Source organism: Chanos chanos, chromosome 6 (assembly GCF_902362185.1).
Source record: "Chanos chanos chromosome 6, fChaCha1.1, whole genome shotgun sequence".
Lineage (NCBI taxonomy): Eukaryota > Metazoa > Chordata > Actinopteri > Gonorynchiformes > Chanidae > Chanos > Chanos chanos.
In genome coordinates this window covers 21,619,325-21,639,140 of record NC_044500.1, presented here as the reverse complement: position 1 = coordinate 21,639,140, position 19,816 = coordinate 21,619,325, and the positions used below count along the sequence as shown (strand labels likewise).

The window sequence follows — 19,816 nt, the reverse complement described above, 5'->3', positions numbered from 1 at the left end:
CACAATCTAAATGAAGAATTTAGAAAAGCCAAGTCATGGCTTTGAGTTATTGCTGTATGTGTTAGAAAACAATGCAGGTTATATGAATTTGTGTGTACATTCTCAAGATCCTGTATGTTTGGTTTCAGTCCACTCAACAGTGAAATATCCACTATGACCATCCCAGTGGGTTCACTGGTCTTCTTCCTGTAACAGATAATGAACACCATGTTAAATCAATAGAAAATGAACCAAATCTCCCATTAGCTCATTCCCTTAACGATATGCTATAAAGCTTAAATGAAGCCACAGGCTTTAAATGACCGGATAAGTTTAACCAATGCAGCATCTTCTCAGCTTGGTGAACCAGCAGGTTTCAAAAGAGTTTTTAGAGGATTTCCCAGACAAAGAAACAGAGGCTAATCTTCTTAGCTGCAATATTTGTCTGTGGTTGCATTTCATTGGTGTGCCACCATATACATAATTCCACTTGTACACATGTGCACCTTGTTTTTTTTTTTTGCTTTTTTTTTTAACTCTTTCCACAATTCCTTTGCAATGACTAATCTCCTGTGATGTCACATCTCCTGCATAAATGTGGGTGGGCAGGATAAAGACTACTTTTCACCTGTCCATTACACAGGCATCTCTATGGCAGAGTAGTTTGTGCCATTACCCACAGATTTCCCTTGTGTAGACGTTCTACTGATGCACATTAATCACTGCGGCATGATGCTATGGAGACGACCCAGCATCCCAAAACACAGACTGTTGCGTCCTTTGTGACGCCAGACTCAATGTCAGCATGTTTCCCAGTTCCAATTACAACAGCGCTTTTACAGTCTGCCGTTAGGCAGACGCTTTTGTTCAAAATGACTTATATAATGAATACATACAGACTGACTGCTGGTACCCGTGTGTTATCAGAGATACCAGTTTGACTGTATCCTTTTGTTCAGTGGAGTGTATACTGCACTCTTTCTTTATCCCATTCCTTCAGAACTACATGAAGGACTCGGGCTAAGGATTTAGGAGCTGGCATGGTGCCACACTTACCCTAAACACACTTTATAGACCAGGGATGTCTCCTTCTCTGGATCCTCTGGGGCTTGTCTCTTTCTGCGCATTCGCAGGTCAAACCACCCCAGTTTGTCCACTGACTCTTCTCTTTGGAGTAGATCTTCATCACTGTCATAACTGTAGTAGTCAGCAGGAATAGGCTCATACTCCTCTGCTAGAAAACAGCATCTCTTTGGTGTTTGGACGTGACATGCATTTTCACAGTCACACTGCTGGTCTGGACTCTTCAGTTGCATTCATTTAGCAGAACTGCACTTCAGCAAACTTATTCTGACACAAGTAATTATGAAAACTTAAGAACTGGAGAAAAGTTTCATAGGTGAAATACATAAGAAGGTACATTTTTTGGTCCAGAGAACCTCTACTATGCAGTGCAAGCTGTCAGTTTCTTACCACTATACTGCACCTCGCCTGTCAGAGAGACTTCAAGATGAAAATGATCACAGAACGACTCTGGCATTTTCAGAGATCTGTATGAGTGCATGATCTGCAGAGGGTGAAAAAGCTATGAGATGAAGTGATCAAAAAACAAATCATTATCCAGAACCATTAAAGCAAACAGCCCCTGGTTTTCCAGATATAGCTAAACCCTTTGAAATAAATGATACTGTTATGTGTATTCGCCATTAAAAATGCCCTTTGTCCCAGATTAGGCTTAATATTTGTTCAGAAAACCAGCTTTATATGTACATATAAAAAAAGAGAATCTCACCGATAATGTTCCACTTCCTCTTCCTTTTACTCTGACTGACATGCCGCCTCCATTTTCTATCTGTGTGGGAACAAAATGGCTTTCAGTAACTGAGAAAGTGTAACTACAATCTCAAGCAGTCTTTTCAGAATAACGTGATCATTATTTATGAGTCATATCATAACATGCCAAGGAATTATCCATGAACAGGAAAATGAGCTATCACCTCAATAGACGGTTGAGTCAGGGCATTGTGTTTGTTCAGATGGACTTTTTCTTTGCGGCCGTTCTGAAGCCTCATCTGTACTGTAAGGTCCAGCTGCTCCATCTCCTTGTCCTGCATGCTGAGTTTGGCCAAGGCCTCCAGGGCTACAACTGTGTCCTAAGAAATGAAGGGTGACACAGAAACACCAGAAACTGCCTTCTAGAAACCTCCAAGGAGTGATATAGATGATGATAAACAGTGTTTGCATGATATAGTTGATGATAAACAGGGTTTGTGTGATATAGTTAATGATAAAAAGGGGTTTGTGTGACAAAGATGATGATAAGGCAGCTTGTGACCAAAGGGTTGCTAGTTCAATTCCCAGAACCGACATCCGCGGCCTTGGGCAAGGCCCTTAACTCCAATGCCCCCCAGGAGCAAGGAATGCTGCCCACTGCTCCTACGTCTGGTGTGTATGTATTCACTACTGGTGTGTTGGATGGGTTAAATGCAGAGGACAAATTCACTGCTCACTGTTCACAGTGTGTGTGTGCGATGACAGAGATTTTACATAAACAGGGTTTGTGTGATATAGTTGACAACAAACAGGGCTTGTGTGATGTAGCTGTAAGGGTGAATGCACTGTGTAAACCACAGAGGGTTTGCCCCACCTGTGTGGAGCGGAATCCACCCCCATACTTGCGCTGCTCCGTCAGCCATTTGGCGATGCTTGTAGCCGTGTCATTGTTGCCCTGGGAAATGATGTAGAGAAGGGCATATGCTGTGGTTTCCACAGATGCAGAATTAGCCTGGCTGCCATCCAAACTGTCTCCGCTCCTACCTGTATCCCAGTGACAGGTCTCCTTCACTACAGAACAGGCAGATACAAATCATTCCCATAACATCCCTCTCACAGCAATGGTGTTTTATTTACATCAGAGATCCTTGGCTGGAACACCACTTATGCTGTGAGATTTAACATGCAACAGTATGAGCTTGACATACACCCTCTGAATGACTTCCCCATGTTAAATGTAGAATGGATGCAGAAGAATGTTATCTGACAGAAAAGACTCTCAAATAACTTATTTAACAATCTGACAAGTAATCGTTCCTGCAACCGTCACGATGCAATTATAATTGTGGTTTTGTTTTGAGATTGTTAGAGAGGAAGAGCCAACCACAATGGGCAAACCACAGTCGGCCTTATTAACCCTGTGAGCACTGTCCTTCTCTACCCACTCACTGCTGGTGAAATTTCCATTTCTATACAAACCCCAGATAAACTTGTCTTGTCTTATCTCTGAAAAGCTGAGGTATGGATTGACGGTGTGAGAAGAGTAAACCTAACCTTCATCACAGATAGCCATTTCCATCAGTTTGTCCAGGGCTTGTATGGTGGCTTTGCTTGTGGGACTGGTCAGAGACAGGGCGTATGCTGTGATAGCCAAATCATATGGACTGTTTAAGTCATCTAACTCCTCCTCTAAGTATGACCTTGCTTTCTCCATTGCCTTCCTCTGCAAGACATTCAAATGAATATAAATAAAAGACTCTCACAAACCAGAGGACATGTTAAAGCAGATCTCTGATAATATGCTTGCAGTGTGTGCTGTGAAAATGCCATTGCAGTTACTTTACCAAAGGTTGGTCTGTTTCTGTGTCGTAGGCCTTTGAAGCATGCTGCATCGCTATCAGTATGAAGGCGGTCATTGCTGCATCCCCCTCCGTGTTTCCAATTCCACCCTAAGGATGTGACACGTGACATCTTTAAACTCTAACATTGGAGCTCATAGATGATCGTCTGTAAGGACCCTTTAATCCAGACAGAACTCGAGCTTTCACTCCCTGCGTCAGTCAGGACTAGACTTTGCAGCCTCTGTTGAACTCTTTTAAAACTCACCTTCATGGTCCTGTCCAGAACAGGATTGGGATCAGTGAATGTGCCACTTTCCGTCTGTTTGGATATCACATAGGTCATGGCCTCCTGAATGTATGAATCCTCCACAGAGATAAGCTCTTTTGACTGTGCTAACTCCTTGGCAATGAAAGCAGTAAGCCTCCAGAGAGAAGGACAGACGACAGTCAGTACACCACAGGTGTTGTCAGGGGGAGAAATGCATCAGACACAGTGAGGGAACAAAGAAAAATTCTCATACATTTGATTAAGCCTCTGGCACTAATCTGTTCTGTTTTGTTTTCTTTTTTTGTCTAGATTAAAAAAATGTATAAAGAAACAAACTGAAAACGCTTTACCAAACACTGCTAGGGGTAGACAGGAATGCCCCATAAGAACCGTCAACTTTCTTGTATGAGAGGACTCTGTGATAACCTGACGATGCAGAGTTAGACAAACACACTATCAGTCACACATTCAAGACTACTCACTCCTAACCTGATGGATTAAAAGCTTCTGTGCCTGCAATGAGGACACTTTTGGCTTTTGCTTTGCAGAGTAAAGAAAAGCTTGACTATGATTTAAAGAAAACTTGGTCATTGGGTTAAACGTGAGCGAGGGAGCTGTCAGACCCACCGTCTTGGATGAGTGATATTGCCTCGTTCCTGCGTCCTGCCTTTAAGGATGGCCAAAGCCCAGCGGTGTCCAGGTATCGGATGGAATGGATGGCCGGGGACATCTTCACCATGGCCTGCTCTGCACAGCCCGTGGGCAGTGCGATCAGTTTATCTACACCCTCCAGATTCAGACTGTTTTCCACAGACTCCCCCATGATCCCCCCTGGAGATGAGGAGAGGTGGAGAGAGAGAGAGAGAGGGAGAGAGAGAGAGAGAGAGACTACCCTTTCCAACACTAATATCAGGATTACCAGCAAACAGGCTATCAACACCACTGCACAGAGGTAACCCCCTCCAAACTTAAGTGTTACAACTGACGTGTCGTAGGTATAACATGATATGTGATACAATACCATCATATATGGATTGTAAAGTTGTAGGATAAGCGGTTTAGTTTAGAGTCTCAGTGTAAACAACTTTTATTAATGATGCTGATGGGGTCTGATCATCCCTGTGATACTGCTCATGTAGAAACAGTCTCTAATCCTCCTCACCTTTGATACTGATAGAAGTTATTTCTTCCCCAGGGATTGTGTCAGGGGGACTCTCAATTTTAACTTCCAGAAAATTGTCACCTTTGAAAGACAGAGAAGAGTATAAAGGATCCCCTCTTAGAAGACCCTCAGTCGACATGAAAATGTATTGACAGTGTGTGAAAGATTACCATTTGCATTTAGACCTTATCTATTATGAAAATGTATGTGAGAAAATGAAAATGAAAATGTGAGAATGTATTCACTGTGAAAATGCATTGACTGTGTGTGAGAGATTACCATTTGCATTTAGACTGTATTCACTGTGTAGCGAAATCAGCTCACCCTCACCCTATTTGAAATTCATGAGAAACCATGTGTTTTAGTTAAAAGATCTGTGTTTAAATGATCATAATTAAATATATTATCTAGCATTAAAGAAAAGAAAATGCTTTTAAATCGTTTAGATCATAATCTTCATATAAGAAGCGCAGCTTAAAATGGTTTCACAACTCTCTTCAAATAACTCTGTCACATTGAAATTTGTCACAGCGCTGTACCACGACTTTGAGTTGTTTTTGTATTTTGTCCCTGATGGTGGAGGAGTAGGCCAACACAGTGATGGGGATGTTTCCTGTGATGAGAGGAACCACAGAGAAGTACACAGCCACAGCTGAGCTCCCCTGAACCGTGACGTTCTGCTCCACCCCGTCTTCTCCAGCTGTGCATAATCCCTCCACCTTCTCCATCTTTACCAAGACCTGTTTAGACAATGACACTGGCTATAAATGGGTGTTAGTTTCACCTGTTTGCTGAGTAAAATGAGGTGATTTTACTGCATTTATCCAAAACAGTGTCTTCATTCTGAAAATGGTGGGTATACCACAGAGGGGTGGAAGTGACTGACTTCTTAAAAAATAAAATACATTTGAAAAAGCCTGCTGTTACCTAGTCGCTAGCTGTGGCTAGCTGGCTAGCTGTGTGACCAAGGGCAAAGATTGGTCTCTGTGCTGGGTGCTGTCATTCTCATCAGTGCCATTCTCAGTGTTACCTAGTGGTTGTGTGTGCCCACTTCTGGTGTGTAAGGATGGGTTAAATGCAGAGGTCAAATTCACTGCTCACAGTGTGTGTGTATGGAGATTTAATCTTTAATCAGAGTCACTCTTCTCAGTGTCATTCTCTTCAGTGTCACTCTGGTCAGTGTCAGTCTGCCCAGTGTCATTCTGCTCAGTGTCATTCTCTTCAGTGTCATTCTGCTCAGTGTCATTCTCTTCAGTGTTATTCTGCTCAGTGTCACTCTGCCCAGTGTTATTCTGCTCAGTGTCATTCTGCCTCTCAGTACTCAGCAGCCAGTGTCCCTTAGGAAGCTTTTTAGCTGTGCATAGAGGAAAAGAAAAAGAGCTCTCCTCCACACAGGACTGTGCTATTTGACAACACAAAACAACAGACTGTGTTTTAAAGAAGGCAATGGTTGGCTTCACACCTGTCAAGAGAGGAATATACAAGTCTCATTCACCTCCCCTGGGAGGATACACAAGTGGAGGAGGTAACCTACAAAATTGTGGGTAACTTGACATAACAAACTGGGGAGAAAAGGGAGATCACTGAAAAAAAAAAACAGTAAATAATTTATTCTCTGGTGTCAAGTTGTGAGTAACCATGAAGTTCTCATGTCTGCTCTCTTTGTGAGGTGGAAAGGGACGCTCTGTTCGGATGGAGTGTTGTGATTACCTCTAGAGTTTCTTTGAGGTAATTATAAACAACAGCTTTGACCTCCAGCTGCTCATTTCTCTTCACAGAGTATGGTAGTTTCACCGACACAAAAAAGTCTTGTTCTACCTTCAATGGCTTTGGCTCAGCTACACAAAACCCTGCAATAAACCCAATCAAAAAAAAAAAAAAAACAACAAAGGATCTGTGTCCTGTGAACAAAGAATAGAGAGACACAAATTTCACAGTAATTTTAAAGGAAAGGTGAATTAGGCCTACCTTTTGTGGGAGACATGCGGACAGCTTGAATCTCCCAGGTTGTTATGGAATCAGGGGTAATCACTGAGTGCCTGGAAATCAGTGTTAGGAAAGAGATGTGAGTAAAACTGAGCCACCAGGATAGTTACTTCCCTATGAAAGTGACAAATGTACAATAGAGTATTTCACATCTTACAGGCAATAAGGTAGAGAAAAGCTGTCATTTTCTGACAGAACCATCAAATTAGACACTGACAGAAACACTTCTGTTTGCCAGGAATCTCTATGCCCAGATCTAGCTAACTAGGTGCATCTTGACATATTCTGATTGGATAATCATCAGCCTTATTGTCAGATGACTGGTTCAGTCTGTTTCTTAAAATCTGAGATACATAGGAATGTTTCAGATGTCTGTCAAACTGGTTTGTGAGCGTGTATTGGACACCTTACTTGAGGAGACCAGACTCATCTGTGTCTAAGATCAACCACAACCAGGACTGAGGGAAGAAACTTCGTATGTGAAGGTTGCCTTCCTCCAGAGCGTTCTCAACCTCGTTGCTTAAAGCTATGGAAGCAGAGCAGGAGTCAGAATATCTCACTTAAATTTCAGCATGTTCTCAGCGACAAGCAGTAAAATGGAGAGGACTCGGAAGCTTCTTGAGCTCTTTATGAATTATTAACTTAATGGTGTTTTGGTATATCAGGCCATATAAGGATATAGGGTAGGACAGGTAACTCAAGCAGTTTAGAAAAAAAAGTCTGAGATTTGTTAACATGTTGGCTAGCTAATGTTTATGTTACCCCTTGTCAACACATGAAAGGTTTCAGAATACCCTTTCCCATGGATTCACAGTAACTGCAATGTTCTTTATATGGTCACTGTTCGATTCAATTTATTAATAAATGTTTCAACCAGTTGAAACAGAAATGGCTGTTTAACTGCAGGGTTTTTTCTACATCCCCTGCACACGTTTCTGTACAACAGAATATTAGCCTTGATCCCCCAACTCACTGAATTTCTGCCCACCTCTGCATTCATTAGATTTGAGTTTTGAGTTTTGAGCAAAAAACCTCAATATTCAGCTCACCTTATTTTGACCATAGATTTATGATATCAAATTCAAAGGTATTAGCTTTTTTGGAGGATGTACCTAATATAAAGGCCATCTGCATTTGCTGTGGAGGTTTTAAAGCTAAGAAATGAATGCCCCAGGAAGCTTGTGTGTCAGAGTGTAATTTGATGCTTGGAAACTCTCAAACCTTTAGATTGTTATAGAACAGTGAAGTGATATGATGTATGCATCAAAGAGATTTGTTGGAAGTATGACAACAGTACCTCTTCCATACGTGTTTTTTATCCTGTTTAGATAATTTTCCCTGCGGGCCACTTCGGCATCCTTGCAGCATTTGTAGAATACATCTCTGCAGGTTTTTGATGCTTGTGTAGTCTTCTTCACACGCTCCTCACACGACCGTTTCAGTCTGTCCGGTTTGATCGCATCTCCGCAGCACTTTCTTTCTGGATGTTTATATCTGTTCACTGTGGGCACATGTACATTTTCCAGTAAGTTAACTACAGAAATGAAGATAAGTACAGAAATGAACAAGCAACAGAGGAATTCTGTGAGGAAACTTTATGATGTGGCCAGCCTTATCCAGACAAAGACTAATCTGAAGAGAATTGAGACAAGAGGAATCGTTCATCTACTGCAAACACATATTTGACTTTCACGTTTGTTTTCACAGGTTTCTTCAACTTTTCATGAGATTTACATATATGTCAGTTTGCACTGATGTTTTAGCATGAGTTAAACAAGTCATAATAGTAAAGAATACATTTACATCCAAATACTTTCTGACTTTTACACTTATCATTTACCGATTTTAGAAAAGGCTTTGTCCAGTGATCGCTTCTGTCGTTTCTGTTTACTGTTACATTTATGATCTGAGAAAAAAAAAAAAGAAACTACATTAGCATCTGTTATATCATTCACCAGCTTTACAATACACCAGACAGATTAAAATACAGAATCCAATTTACAACTTCAACTATTTCAGCCGTTTAACTTTTATCTTAATGTAACCCAACCTAATGTAATCAACTTCGTATAATCAGTAATTCACCCTAGTATAATCACTCATTTACCCCAGTATAACCTAGTTAATCAACCCAGTATAGCACAAGTAAAATTATGCCCAGTCTGAGTAACAGTGTGCTCACTACTGTAAGGACCGTCATTCTTCATGTTACAGTTGCATATGAACGTCAACCCAGCGTCTTGTAGAACGGACTTGTGGTCTTTTCCTCCACCGACAGAGCAGCCCAGGTCATACGAGTTCATGTATGCAAACATCTGTTTATTCACATGGACAAATACAGTCAGATAGATTTCCTTACACAAGTAGATTTTTTTGACACAAACACCCTGTCTACTGCTGTACACAATGAAACTAAGCATTTGACTACTATCCCCTGTATTCGCTGCTCTTAATATAAACATGCAGTGGAGGAAAACTCTGTTGTTTGGATATTTATTTGTTTGTCATTCATTACGTGATGATACGTCTTGGGGTTTTTGATGACTGGTGTCATAGTCTGAAAATGAGACATAATTAAATGTTTTGACAGCATTATGAAGTAATTACACTTCAATGACATCACAAATCTTTCACAATCTGGCACAAATCTTTTCTGTCTCCTTTCTCTTATTCTAGTAAAAATGATAAACACACATGACCCTTCATTTCCAAATATAAACATGTTATAAGACAGGCATGGAAGATTTACCTTGTGAGGGGTCAGTTTGTGTTGTTTGTTGAGGATATAAACGGCTGTGTCCACCGCCGCGAGCGCGACTTTACTGACCATGTCTGTTTTAACCACCACATCCACTGACTGTGCAGGTTTATGCATGCTGAACGGAGCAATCTCGATCTATGAAAGTCAGAGATGGCACCACAAATTTAAAGCCTCTCTCCAAACATCATTCACACTCCAAGAATGGTGAGACTGACGGACAAGAATGTTGTTAATGCTAGTTTCTGAATTTGAGTTTTAGCTCAAATTCTTTGGAATATAACTAAAACTGCACTTTGCTACTTCTGCTGGTTTTATCCTTTTATCGTTGAAGAAGTTCACTGTTAATGTCTTTACTAACACATGCTCTCTATCGAGTGATCAGAAAACAGAGAAACACAAACACATTCTGCTCACTAAACATTAATCAGCCTAAGTAAATTCTTTAATACATTTCTTGATACCTCACTATAGGATGTATTTTTTTTTTTTTTATCACCTGCCCGTCGCAGACGTCCTTTACATCCACCAATACAGAATCTGACACCACTGTGGTGCCCTCTGGCTGAATGGTGAAGAAATAGGCCACAATGCGGAAGGAGGGAACCAGGTCAACGCTGAAGTCCACACTGACAGAGGTCACCTCAGTTCTCTGGACTCTTTGAAGATGCAGTACTCTGCCTTTATTCAGAATCTGCACAGAGCCCACATTTAAAACTCAACAGGAGTTACACATATAGACAGTTTAAGTTAGATAAGTCTTGCTGATTTTGATGAAGTTCAAATACATTTCACTGCACTCTTAGATGAGATGAGTTTTATAAAGTATACAGTAATCATTGCAGATTAAAAGTTCTTAACAGCATTAACTATAGACAGCAGATTAGATGGTCTATATAGTGTAGACTGAAGATTAGACGGGTCATACACTGCATATCCAACGGTTTATGCAGTGTACACTGCAGAGTACATGGTTAATACACTACACATTGCAGATTAGACAGTTTATGTAGTGTGCACAGCAGATTGGATGGTTTATACACTATACACTGCAGAGCAGACTGTTAATGCAGTATACACTGCAGGTTACACCTTTTATACACTATATTAAATGACTTCACACTGATGTTTACCATGTAATAGATGTGAGTGGGTCTGGCAGTGCCTTGTGGAGTGATGTCTCTGAATGTAATAGTCAGGGATTGGTCTGGAGCCAGGAAGTGACGGTCTAGTTCAATAGTGAGGTAAGTTTTGTGCGTTGCCCGGACTGCGTTGGCGCTCATTTTGACATCACCAAAGACAGCTTTATTGTCATCACCTTCTGCAAACACCTACAAAAATACAGGACAGCATAAACACAATCTGAAAATGATGATATATTCTGGCTTTCAAAGGCCCTCATGAGTGTTTTGCAAAATGCCATTATTAGTATAAAGCGCAGAATCATATACATGTGGTGGTGGGGGGGGGTTGATCTATTTCTAAATCAGTTGGGGATTTTTCCCTCAGATGTCTAACTGTCACCTGTATGTCCATAGACCTGGCCAATGCTGGGACTTGAAAGGAGAGCATCACTTCCCCCAGAGTGTTTCCAAAACCCTTCAAGGTCCAAGTCTCTTCAACCGGCTTCACTGTGATGTTGGCTCTCATTCTAAGGTTAGGGACAGGGGTGCCGTCAGGGTAGGACACGGACGCCTGACAGGAAACATATGATTGGATGGGTTCACATGGCAACAGTCAGTGACTGAGGTAAACTGACCTCATAGGGAAACATCTCACTCCCTGACAGGAAAAAGCTCTTTTAAAGAAAATAATAAATTATATGTTAAGTTTAAACGAAGTAAGCACGTATGGAAGGAAAAATTCATATTATAATGGAAGAAAACACATTAAAAAAAATCTCGTTTTTGGCTCTGAAACACTTCATGTGTCAGTGGTTATGGCTTATTTTTTTAAATTTCAAACTTTCCATACCAGGATGGAGAACAAGCTCTGGGGTGAGAAGTACTGTTTGGTCTTTGACAAGTCAATGACATAAGGAGAGTCCACGATCTTCACAAATGTGCTCTCTGTGTCCTCTAACTGGCCACCTACAGCGAAAACTCACAGAATAAGTGAAAAATCACAGCAAAAACTTATAGAATCAGAAAACAATCACCTACAGCCTACAACAATCACCTCACAGATTCACAGGACAGTCACCTACAGCAGAAACACAGAAAATCACAGAACAATCATCTACAGCAAAAACACACAAAGTCACAGAGCGATCACCTACAGCAAAAACACAGAGTCACAGAGCAATGATGTACACCATAACACAGAGAGTAACTTCCACTGAGGTAGAATGTCACCATAGATATTTTTAAATTTGTGTTAACTTTTAACTTGGAATGCATTATGAGCAAGAAAGGATGTCTCTCAGTCCGGGGAGTGTTTTGTTATCATGGTATGGTGACACATGAAACAAAATAACATTTATCTGACGTTACTCAATGATTAAATAACACTGTAGAGTAGTGTAAATTACCTAAAGGATTAAGCATGAAAACCACTGATTAATTACACAGGGTAATATTGGCTTATGTTTGGTAATGACTTTAACTCACTTGCTTTCTCCAGTGCAGTCACAGCTATGTAAAGGTAATTTCCCACTATGTCTGAGACATTCTGGTTTTCTGCTGCTCTCTGCAGATCAGCAGTAAGGACAGAGACATCTGCCATGCCGTTCTCAATCTAAAACCCATGTGAAAATATGTTAGACATGGAATATGGGATCCACGTAGAAACACTGTGAAACTTGGGAAACTATACAATTTTCAAGAGAATCCAGATGCTTGTTGGGAAAGAGGTGGTATCCTAACACATTACTGAGAGATAAGTGTGGAGTGACTGGTCTTACTGGTCTTACTCACTTTTGTCTGTTTTTCAGTTCCAATGAGATACAGCCTGTCTCCGTCCTCATTATTCAGTCCAAACCGCACATAGGCTATGCCACTAATGCCCTTTCCATAAGTATACCTTAAGATACCACGTGTACAGGACAGACACACATTAATTACAAAAACCTCATGCATGCTGCAGATCTGAATTGTATAGAGGGTTAAAAAAAGAATTAAAATAAAATAAAGTAAAATATCTCTACCTTGCAGAGACAGTGAAAGAAAAAGACTCCTCTCTCAAAGTGAGGTAAGGTTTTGGTGCCTCTATTTTCACTTCAAAGGAAGGAAGAACTGGGAAAACAGAGTTATTCAGTTAACGCAAAAAAAACCAAAAAAAACAACAACATTTGACCATGTTCATGCTATTGCTCTGTATTACCATACATTATGAGAAAACTGTAGGAAGAAGATCCTAAGAATATGGAGAAGACTCATGGTGATTCAGTGATGCCTGTATTTTGTACATTGTGTATGGATGGCCTTTAAAATTGCTCTTTTTAAATGTGTTTGTCCTGCTACAATTTAACGCCCTTAAAACTCACCATAGTCCCTGACATCAAACTCCACTGAAGAAGCAGACAAAGGACTCTTCAAAAATGAGGCGACTATTTTCCAGAGTCCAGCCCTGAAAATATGAAATACTTTGTCATATTTGACATATATACAGTATGTACGTATGTATGTACGTCGGTATGTATGTATGTATGTGTGTGTGTGTGTGTGTGTGTGTGTGTATATATATATACACATATATATCCTCCTGGAATCGCAACCTTATCGTGGTGGAGGGGTTTGTGAGCCCCTGTGATCCTGGGAGCTGTGCTGCCTGGAGCATGTAGCTCCTGGTAGGGTCACCCAAGGCAGAGAGGTCCCAGGTGAGGGGCCAGACAAAAAACGATCTGAAACCCCTTATGATCAGCACCCACATAGAAACAGGCACCTCGCCCTGAGTAGGGAGACCGGGGCCCCCTCCTGGAGCCAGGCCTGGGAGGGGTGTTCATAGGCGAGTGCCTGGTGGCTGGACCTGCCGCGGGGTCCGGCCAGGTTCAGCCTGAATGAGCCACGTGGGGCCGCCCTCTCGTGGGCCCACCACCTGCAAAGGGAGAAATAGAGGCCGGGTGTGATGCCACACGGGTGGAGAGTTGGGGCGAGGGCCCCGGCGGGCTGGACTTTACGGTACAGAAACTGGCTTTTGGCACGTGGGATGTCACCTCTCTGGGGGGGAAGAAGCCGGAACTTGTGCGGGAGGTGGAGTGATACCAATTAGATATAGTTGGGCTCACTTCTACACACGAGCAGGTGTGGGGTTACTTGTTAGCCCCCGACTGAGCGCCGCTGTGTTGGAGTTTGTCCTGGTGAACGAAAGGGTCGCCTCACTGCGCCTTTGGGTTGCAGGGGGGAAATCTCTGACTGTCGTGACGGCGTACGTGCCAAACGGCAGCTCAGAGCACCCAGCCTTCCTAGAGACACTGGAAAGTGTCCTAGTGAAGACACCATCTGGGGACTCTGTAGTTCTACTGGGAGACTTCAATGCTCATGTTGGCAATGATGGAGAGACTTGGAGGGGAGTGAATGGATGGAACGGCCTACACAATCTGAACCCAAGTGGTGCTTTGTTGTTGGACTTCTGTGCGAGTCATGGATTGTCCATAACAAACACCATGTTTGAGCATAAGGTGGCTCATAAGTGTACCTGGTACCAGAGCTCCTTAGGCCAAGGGTCGATGATTGACTTTGTAGTCGTCTCATCAGACCTGCGGCCGTATGTGCTGGACAGTCGAGTGAAGAGAGGGGCAGAGCTGTCAACTGATCACCACTTGGTGGTGAGTTGAATCAGATGGCAGGAGAAGCTGCCGGACAGTCCTGGTAAACCCAAGCGCATAGTGAGGGTGAACTGGGAACAGCTGGCTGAGGACCCTGTCTGGTCGTCGGTGCCTGTTGTGGCGGCAACCCAAGGACCCGGTGGTGGACGCCACCAGTGAGGGAAGCTGTCAGGCTGAAGAAGGAGGTCTTCCGGGCTTGGCGGATCGGGGCGGCGGCAGTCATGTGGTCATTGTTCCGGACCATTGTGGTGAAGAAGGAGCTGAGTCAGAAGGTAAGGCTCTCAATTTACCGGTCGATCTTTTTTGCAACCCTCACCTATGGTCACGAGCTCTGGGTAGTGACCGAAAGAATGAGATTGTGGATACAAGCGGTGGAAATGAGCTTCCTCCGCAGGGTGGCTGGGCGCACCCTTAGGGATAGGGTGAGGAGCTCGGACAGCCGGGAGGAGCTCGGAGTAGAGCTGCTGCTCCTCCGCATTGAGAGGAGCCAGTTGAGGTGGTTATATATATATATATATATATATGTTTAAGTATTATATATATATGTTTAAGTATTATATTTATGTATTATATATATATATAAGTGTTATATATATATATATATATATGTTTAAGTATTATATTTATGTATTATATATATATATAAGTGTTATATATATATATATATATGTTTAAGTATTCTGCCTATCTATTTATGAGCTTTGTTGTATTTGGCTCCACAGCAGGAAGCACTATAGCTATGACTACTTAAACTGTAGAAGAAGGAAGTGAGTTCTCAGTATTGACCATATTTCTCTTGTAGCAGACCTGTTCTCCTTTAATCTGCTGCCATAATTTGTTTCGTGCGTGTGAAAGCATCGTCTGTAAGTTTTTATCTGTGTGTACTGTTGAAATAACATACACCAGGGAATACATGTGATGATGATGCATTTATAACTTTGTAAAGAGCTTTAATGTTTAGGAATGTTGTAATTATTAGCATGTTAGCCCAGTTTGCTAATTATCCTATTCCTTTGCTATATGGCAGTTAGCTAGTGCCATTTGGATGTTTGTAAAAGAGAAAGTACTTTGTTTCTTATTTCATAATTGCTTAGCTGTAAAACAAATCATACTTTATTCGTAAAATGCATACTTTTAGAGTTCATTCAATATGTTCAAAAGAACTGTTTACATTTGAATAGTTATTTACATTTTGTTATATTTCCTCAGTACAACATTGTGATGTACAGCATTCAGTATCTGATTTCTCATTCATTTCTATTGCATTATTTACAGTTTCACTCCTAATTCATGAAGGCATCCCGGCATCTCATTAAAGTTGAAAACTAAGATGAATCCTGACTCTTCTGCATTCAATGGATGGAGTTTGGCTGTCTGTTAAATTGGTGTTGGTATACACAATGAGACCAGTACAGTGAAAAGACAACAAGTCCTACAAGTAAACACAAATTTCATGGTGGGAGACTGCAAATGGATTGTGTGACATCATGCACCAAGGCGATAAGCTAACGACCCCTGCAGAGGAAAGTAAGTCCAGTACTCATATGAGGGAAACATGATCATGATAGACCAAGCATCAGTATCGGGCTCAAGACATTCCAGTTCATCACGATTTTCATCCAGGTCTGCATCATCAGCCAGCATAGCAGCAGCCACAGCACGTGCACAAGCTGAAGCTGCACAAGCGCGTGCATTGTTCACAAAAAAAGAGAATGTAATTAAGTTAGACAACATAAGATTAGAGATAACCCATCAGCTAGACAAAGCCAAACTGGAGGCAGATCTAGAGGTGCTACATCGTGAAAAGCAGCTGCTGCTCTAGTGCAGGCGAAAGTGTTAGGGGCGGCAGTGGCAGGGATTGAGGAGGATATTTCCAGAGCGGCAAGCCGACCAGTGTCACCACAGAGTAAGGCTGAGCGCACAAGAGACTATGTTAGGGCACTAGACAAGGAGGACTTTAACGAACAGCTGACAATAGACTTGGAGGACGCAAATAACAATGAGACATCTCTCTCAGTCTCGAACCCTCACCATGCAGCTGATGGTCCCATCATAGCTGATTGCAAACGGTGTACTTCCTCTGATAAATCATCCCAGCCACGTGATTCGACACAGCAAGGTTGAAGAAAGCTAGAAGCATCCAGTCCTCATTTGTCTCACTCTTGGCAGAGAAGGCACCCCCAGGCGAGTCTACATTCGACACCGCTTCAGCATCCAGGAGCTCCAGGTATGCTGGACTTTGCCAAATATCTGGCATGCCGCGAACTTGTAAATACAAGTCTTGTGCAGTTCGATGACCAGCCTGAGACCTTTAGAGCATGGAGGTGAGCCTTTGTTGGTGCCATTCAGGGGTTGGACCTTAAAGCTAGTGAAGAGCTCAACCTACTCACCAAGTGGCTAGGCAAAGAATCTTCAGACCGTATAAAAAGATTGCGGTTGGTTCATGTTAGTGACCCCAGTGCAACACTAGACATGGCCTGGAAAAGGTTAGTTGAGTGTTATGGTGCCCCTGAGATTATTGAGAACGCTCTTTTTAAAAAAACTAGAAAGCTTCACCAAAATCCTTAATAAAGACTCTGCCAGGTTAAGAGAACTGGGAGATCTCCTAATGGAATTCCAGGCTGTGAAAGAGGATGGCTACTTACCCGGCCTAGCATGTCTGGACCTCTGGTATCAACCTCTGGCGGTGAAAAGTGGATCTCTCGTTGAATGAAATACAAAGAAGAAAACAATGCTTCCTTCCCTCCATTCTGGTATTTCACTAGTTTCATCTGTTATGAGGCAAAGGCCAGAAACGACCCAAGCCTTGCCATTCCCAGCAACAAGAATCCAAAGGGTGCGAAACCCACATCCAAACACAGCCATCAGAGAATGCCCATCTCTCTCCACAAAATGGAGGTAACCCCCAAGGCCTCCCCCAGCACAGATTCAACCATCAGCGAGGATGATCTTAGTAAAAACTGCCCAATCCACAGTAAACCTCATACATTGAGGAAGTGTTGTGGCTTCAGGATGAAAATGTTAGAGGAGCGCAAAACTTACCTGAAGGACCATGGCATTTGCTTCCGGTGCTGTGCATCCTCCTCTCACCTTGCACGCAATTGCAAAACTCCAGTAAACTGCACAGAATGTGACAGCAAAGACCACAGTGCTGCTCTCCACCCAGGTCCGCCCGCCCTGGGCTTCAAAGGGCCCCAGCCCCTCTTCAGAGCATGGCGGGGAGGAAGACCCCACATCCTCAGCACCCTCAGTAAATAGTGCATGCACTGAAATCTGTGCCGAAGGTCTTCCAGCCAGATCATGCTCAAAAATATGCTTGGTCCAAGTGTATCCAAAGGGTAAACCAAAGGTCGCTGTGAAGATATATGCAATGCTTGACGACCAGAGCAATAGGTCATTAGCAATGTCAGAGTTTTTTGAGCACTTTAACATAAATAGCCACGCATCTCCATACTTACTGAAAACTTCTGCCGGTGTTACCGAAACTTATGGGAGGACAGCTGATGGCTTCAAGATAGAGCCTGTAAACGGCAGCATTAGTCTGACATTCCCAACTATGCTTGAATGCAATGAAATACCGGATAACAGGAATGAGATACTTACGCCAGAGGTGGTTCAGAAATATCCTCACCTGAATTCTATGGCCTCTGAGATCCCAGAACTGGACCCAAATGCTGCTGGGCTGTGACATCCTGAGGACCCATAAGGAGAGACGTCAGATAAACGGGCCCCAAGATTCCCCATTCACTCTCAAGCTGGACCTAGGATGGGTCCTGGTGTGCAATGTGTGTTTGGGGAATTCACACAAACCAAGTATGCAGAGCTGCAAGACAAATGTGCTTGAAAATGACAGGCCTTCATTCTTTACTCCATGTCAAAGCCACATTTGCCTGAAAGAGAAACTAAGCGTCAAAGATGAAAAACAACACATCCCTTGCACCCTCGAAAGCAGTTTAACAGGCAGAGTAGGCAATTACCTTGGCTGTTCAGTGTTCAAGTGTACAAGGAATCACAATAAGCTTGCTCTCTCTGTTGAGGATGAGGTCTTCCTGGAGATCATGGACAAAGAGTTCTACAGGGATGAAATCAACAGCTGGGTTGCCCCGCTCCCCTTCAGGTGCCCGAGGCCTCGACTCCCCAATAACAAAGAGCCCACATTTACTCGCTTCTCCTCTCCTCGACGCACTTTGCTGAAGAAACCTGAAATGAAACGGCAGTTAATTGATTTCATTCAGAAAATATTTGACAAGGATCACGCAGACATTGCTCCTTCTCTAAGCGACGGCCAGGAATGCTAGTATCTGCCATCCTTTGGAGTCTGTCACCCAAAAAAGCCTGTCCAAATTAGAGCAGTCTTCCACTCCAGCGCTCAATACCAGGATCTCTGTCTCAGTAACGTCCTCTTAACTGGACCTGATTTAAACAGTTTGCTGGGTGTGTTGCTTCACTTCTGAAAGAAGCCTGTGGCTGTAACTGTGGATATACAGCAAATGTTTCACTATTTCACAATGAGAGAGGACCACAGGGACTATTTAAGGTTCCTGTGGTTCCGCAATAACGACCTTGACGAGGATATCATCGAATACCACATGAAGGTCCATGTTTTTGGAAACAGCCCGTCACCAGCAGTCGCCATCTATGGACTCTGGCGAGCCGCAAGGGAAGGTGAGCTCGAATATGGAACTGACACTTGCCACTTTGTGGAGTGAGACTTTTATGTGGATGAGGCCTTAGATCATTCCTTACTGCTTCAGAGGCTGTTGATCTACTCCGAAGAACACAGGCATCGCTGGCAGAATCAAACCTAAGTCTCCACAAAATCACATCCAACAGCCCTTCAGTGTTGGCAGCATTTCCATTGGAAGATTGTGCCAAAGGTGTGAAAGATCTCAATCCGGGGGTCGAAGCCATGCTCATTCAGCACAGTCTCAGCCTGAGCTGGGAAATAGCCATAGCCAGATACATTTACCTTTCAAGTATCAGATGTCAGCAAACCATTCACTCGGCGTGGCATCCTCTCGACGGTAAACAGTTTGTATGATCCCCTTGGCCTTGTAGCTCCCGTCAGGCAGGTTCCTGCTCAGAGAGCTCTCCAAGGAAATTGACAACTGGGATTCGCCACTTCCGGAAGAAAAGTGCAGGGAATTGTGGAGAGACTCACTGCAGGAGCTACAAACACTTCACATTCCCAGAACATACAGCTTAAAGTCACCTTTGAAAGCAAAATGCACTGAACTGTGTGTTTCCTCAGATGCCTCTACTAAGGCTATTGGGGCAGTAGCTT

The 19,816-nt window shown here is 42.8% G+C and overlaps 1 protein-coding gene across 8 annotated transcripts in view; it reads right to left on the bottom strand.

Moving 5' to 3' along the window:
• The window catches only part of c4 (complement component 4), a 31,183-nt gene that overhangs the window by 7,050 nt on the left and 4,317 nt on the right, over nt 1–19,816 (bottom strand). For 5 of the 8 annotated variants that reach the window (XR_004025381.1, XM_030776323.1, XM_030776325.1 and 2 more), the window contains exons 6-34: nt 13,252–13,334; nt 12,913–13,000; nt 12,683–12,788; nt 12,377–12,503; nt 11,742–11,857; nt 11,292–11,462; nt 10,901–11,098; nt 10,267–10,461; nt 9,759–9,905; nt 9,192–9,324; nt 8,850–8,915; nt 8,307–8,510; nt 7,421–7,535; nt 6,992–7,062; nt 6,734–6,873; nt 5,563–5,763; nt 5,303–5,354; nt 5,024–5,104; nt 4,489–4,692; nt 4,212–4,287; nt 3,859–4,015; nt 3,597–3,701; nt 3,307–3,475; nt 2,627–2,823; nt 1,977–2,132; nt 1,772–1,831; nt 1,453–1,546; nt 1,036–1,213; nt 99–186 (exon numbers count right to left, since the gene is read on the bottom strand). Coding sequence is in view for 7 of the 8 variants with exons in the window: in XM_030776323.1 (XP_030632183.1) it covers nt 99–186; nt 1,036–1,213; nt 1,453–1,546; nt 1,772–1,831; nt 1,977–2,132; nt 2,627–2,823; nt 3,307–3,475; nt 3,597–3,701; nt 3,859–4,015; nt 4,212–4,287; nt 4,489–4,692; nt 5,024–5,104; nt 5,303–5,354; nt 5,563–5,763; nt 6,734–6,873; nt 6,992–7,062; nt 7,421–7,535; nt 8,307–8,510; nt 8,850–8,915; nt 9,192–9,324; nt 9,759–9,905; nt 10,267–10,461; nt 10,901–11,098; nt 11,292–11,462; nt 11,742–11,857; nt 12,377–12,503; nt 12,683–12,788; nt 12,913–13,000; nt 13,252–13,334 (3,778 nt within the window). In the remaining variant the exon portion in view is untranslated. Of the gene's footprint in view, nt 1–98; nt 187–1,035; nt 1,214–1,452; nt 1,547–1,771; nt 1,832–1,976; nt 2,133–2,626; nt 2,824–3,306; nt 3,476–3,596; nt 3,702–3,858; nt 4,016–4,211; nt 4,288–4,488; nt 4,693–5,023; nt 5,105–5,302; nt 5,355–5,562; nt 5,764–6,733; nt 6,874–6,991; nt 7,063–7,420; nt 7,536–8,306; nt 8,511–8,849; nt 8,916–9,191; nt 9,325–9,758; nt 9,906–10,266; nt 10,462–10,900; nt 11,099–11,291; nt 11,463–11,741; nt 11,858–12,376; nt 12,504–12,682; nt 12,789–12,912; nt 13,001–13,251; nt 13,335–16,563; nt 17,886–17,990; nt 18,054–18,163; nt 18,423–18,509; nt 18,529–19,816 lie in introns of those variants that run through there. The other 3 variants (XM_030776329.1, XM_030776330.1, XM_030776324.1) reach the window with 3 other exon arrangements.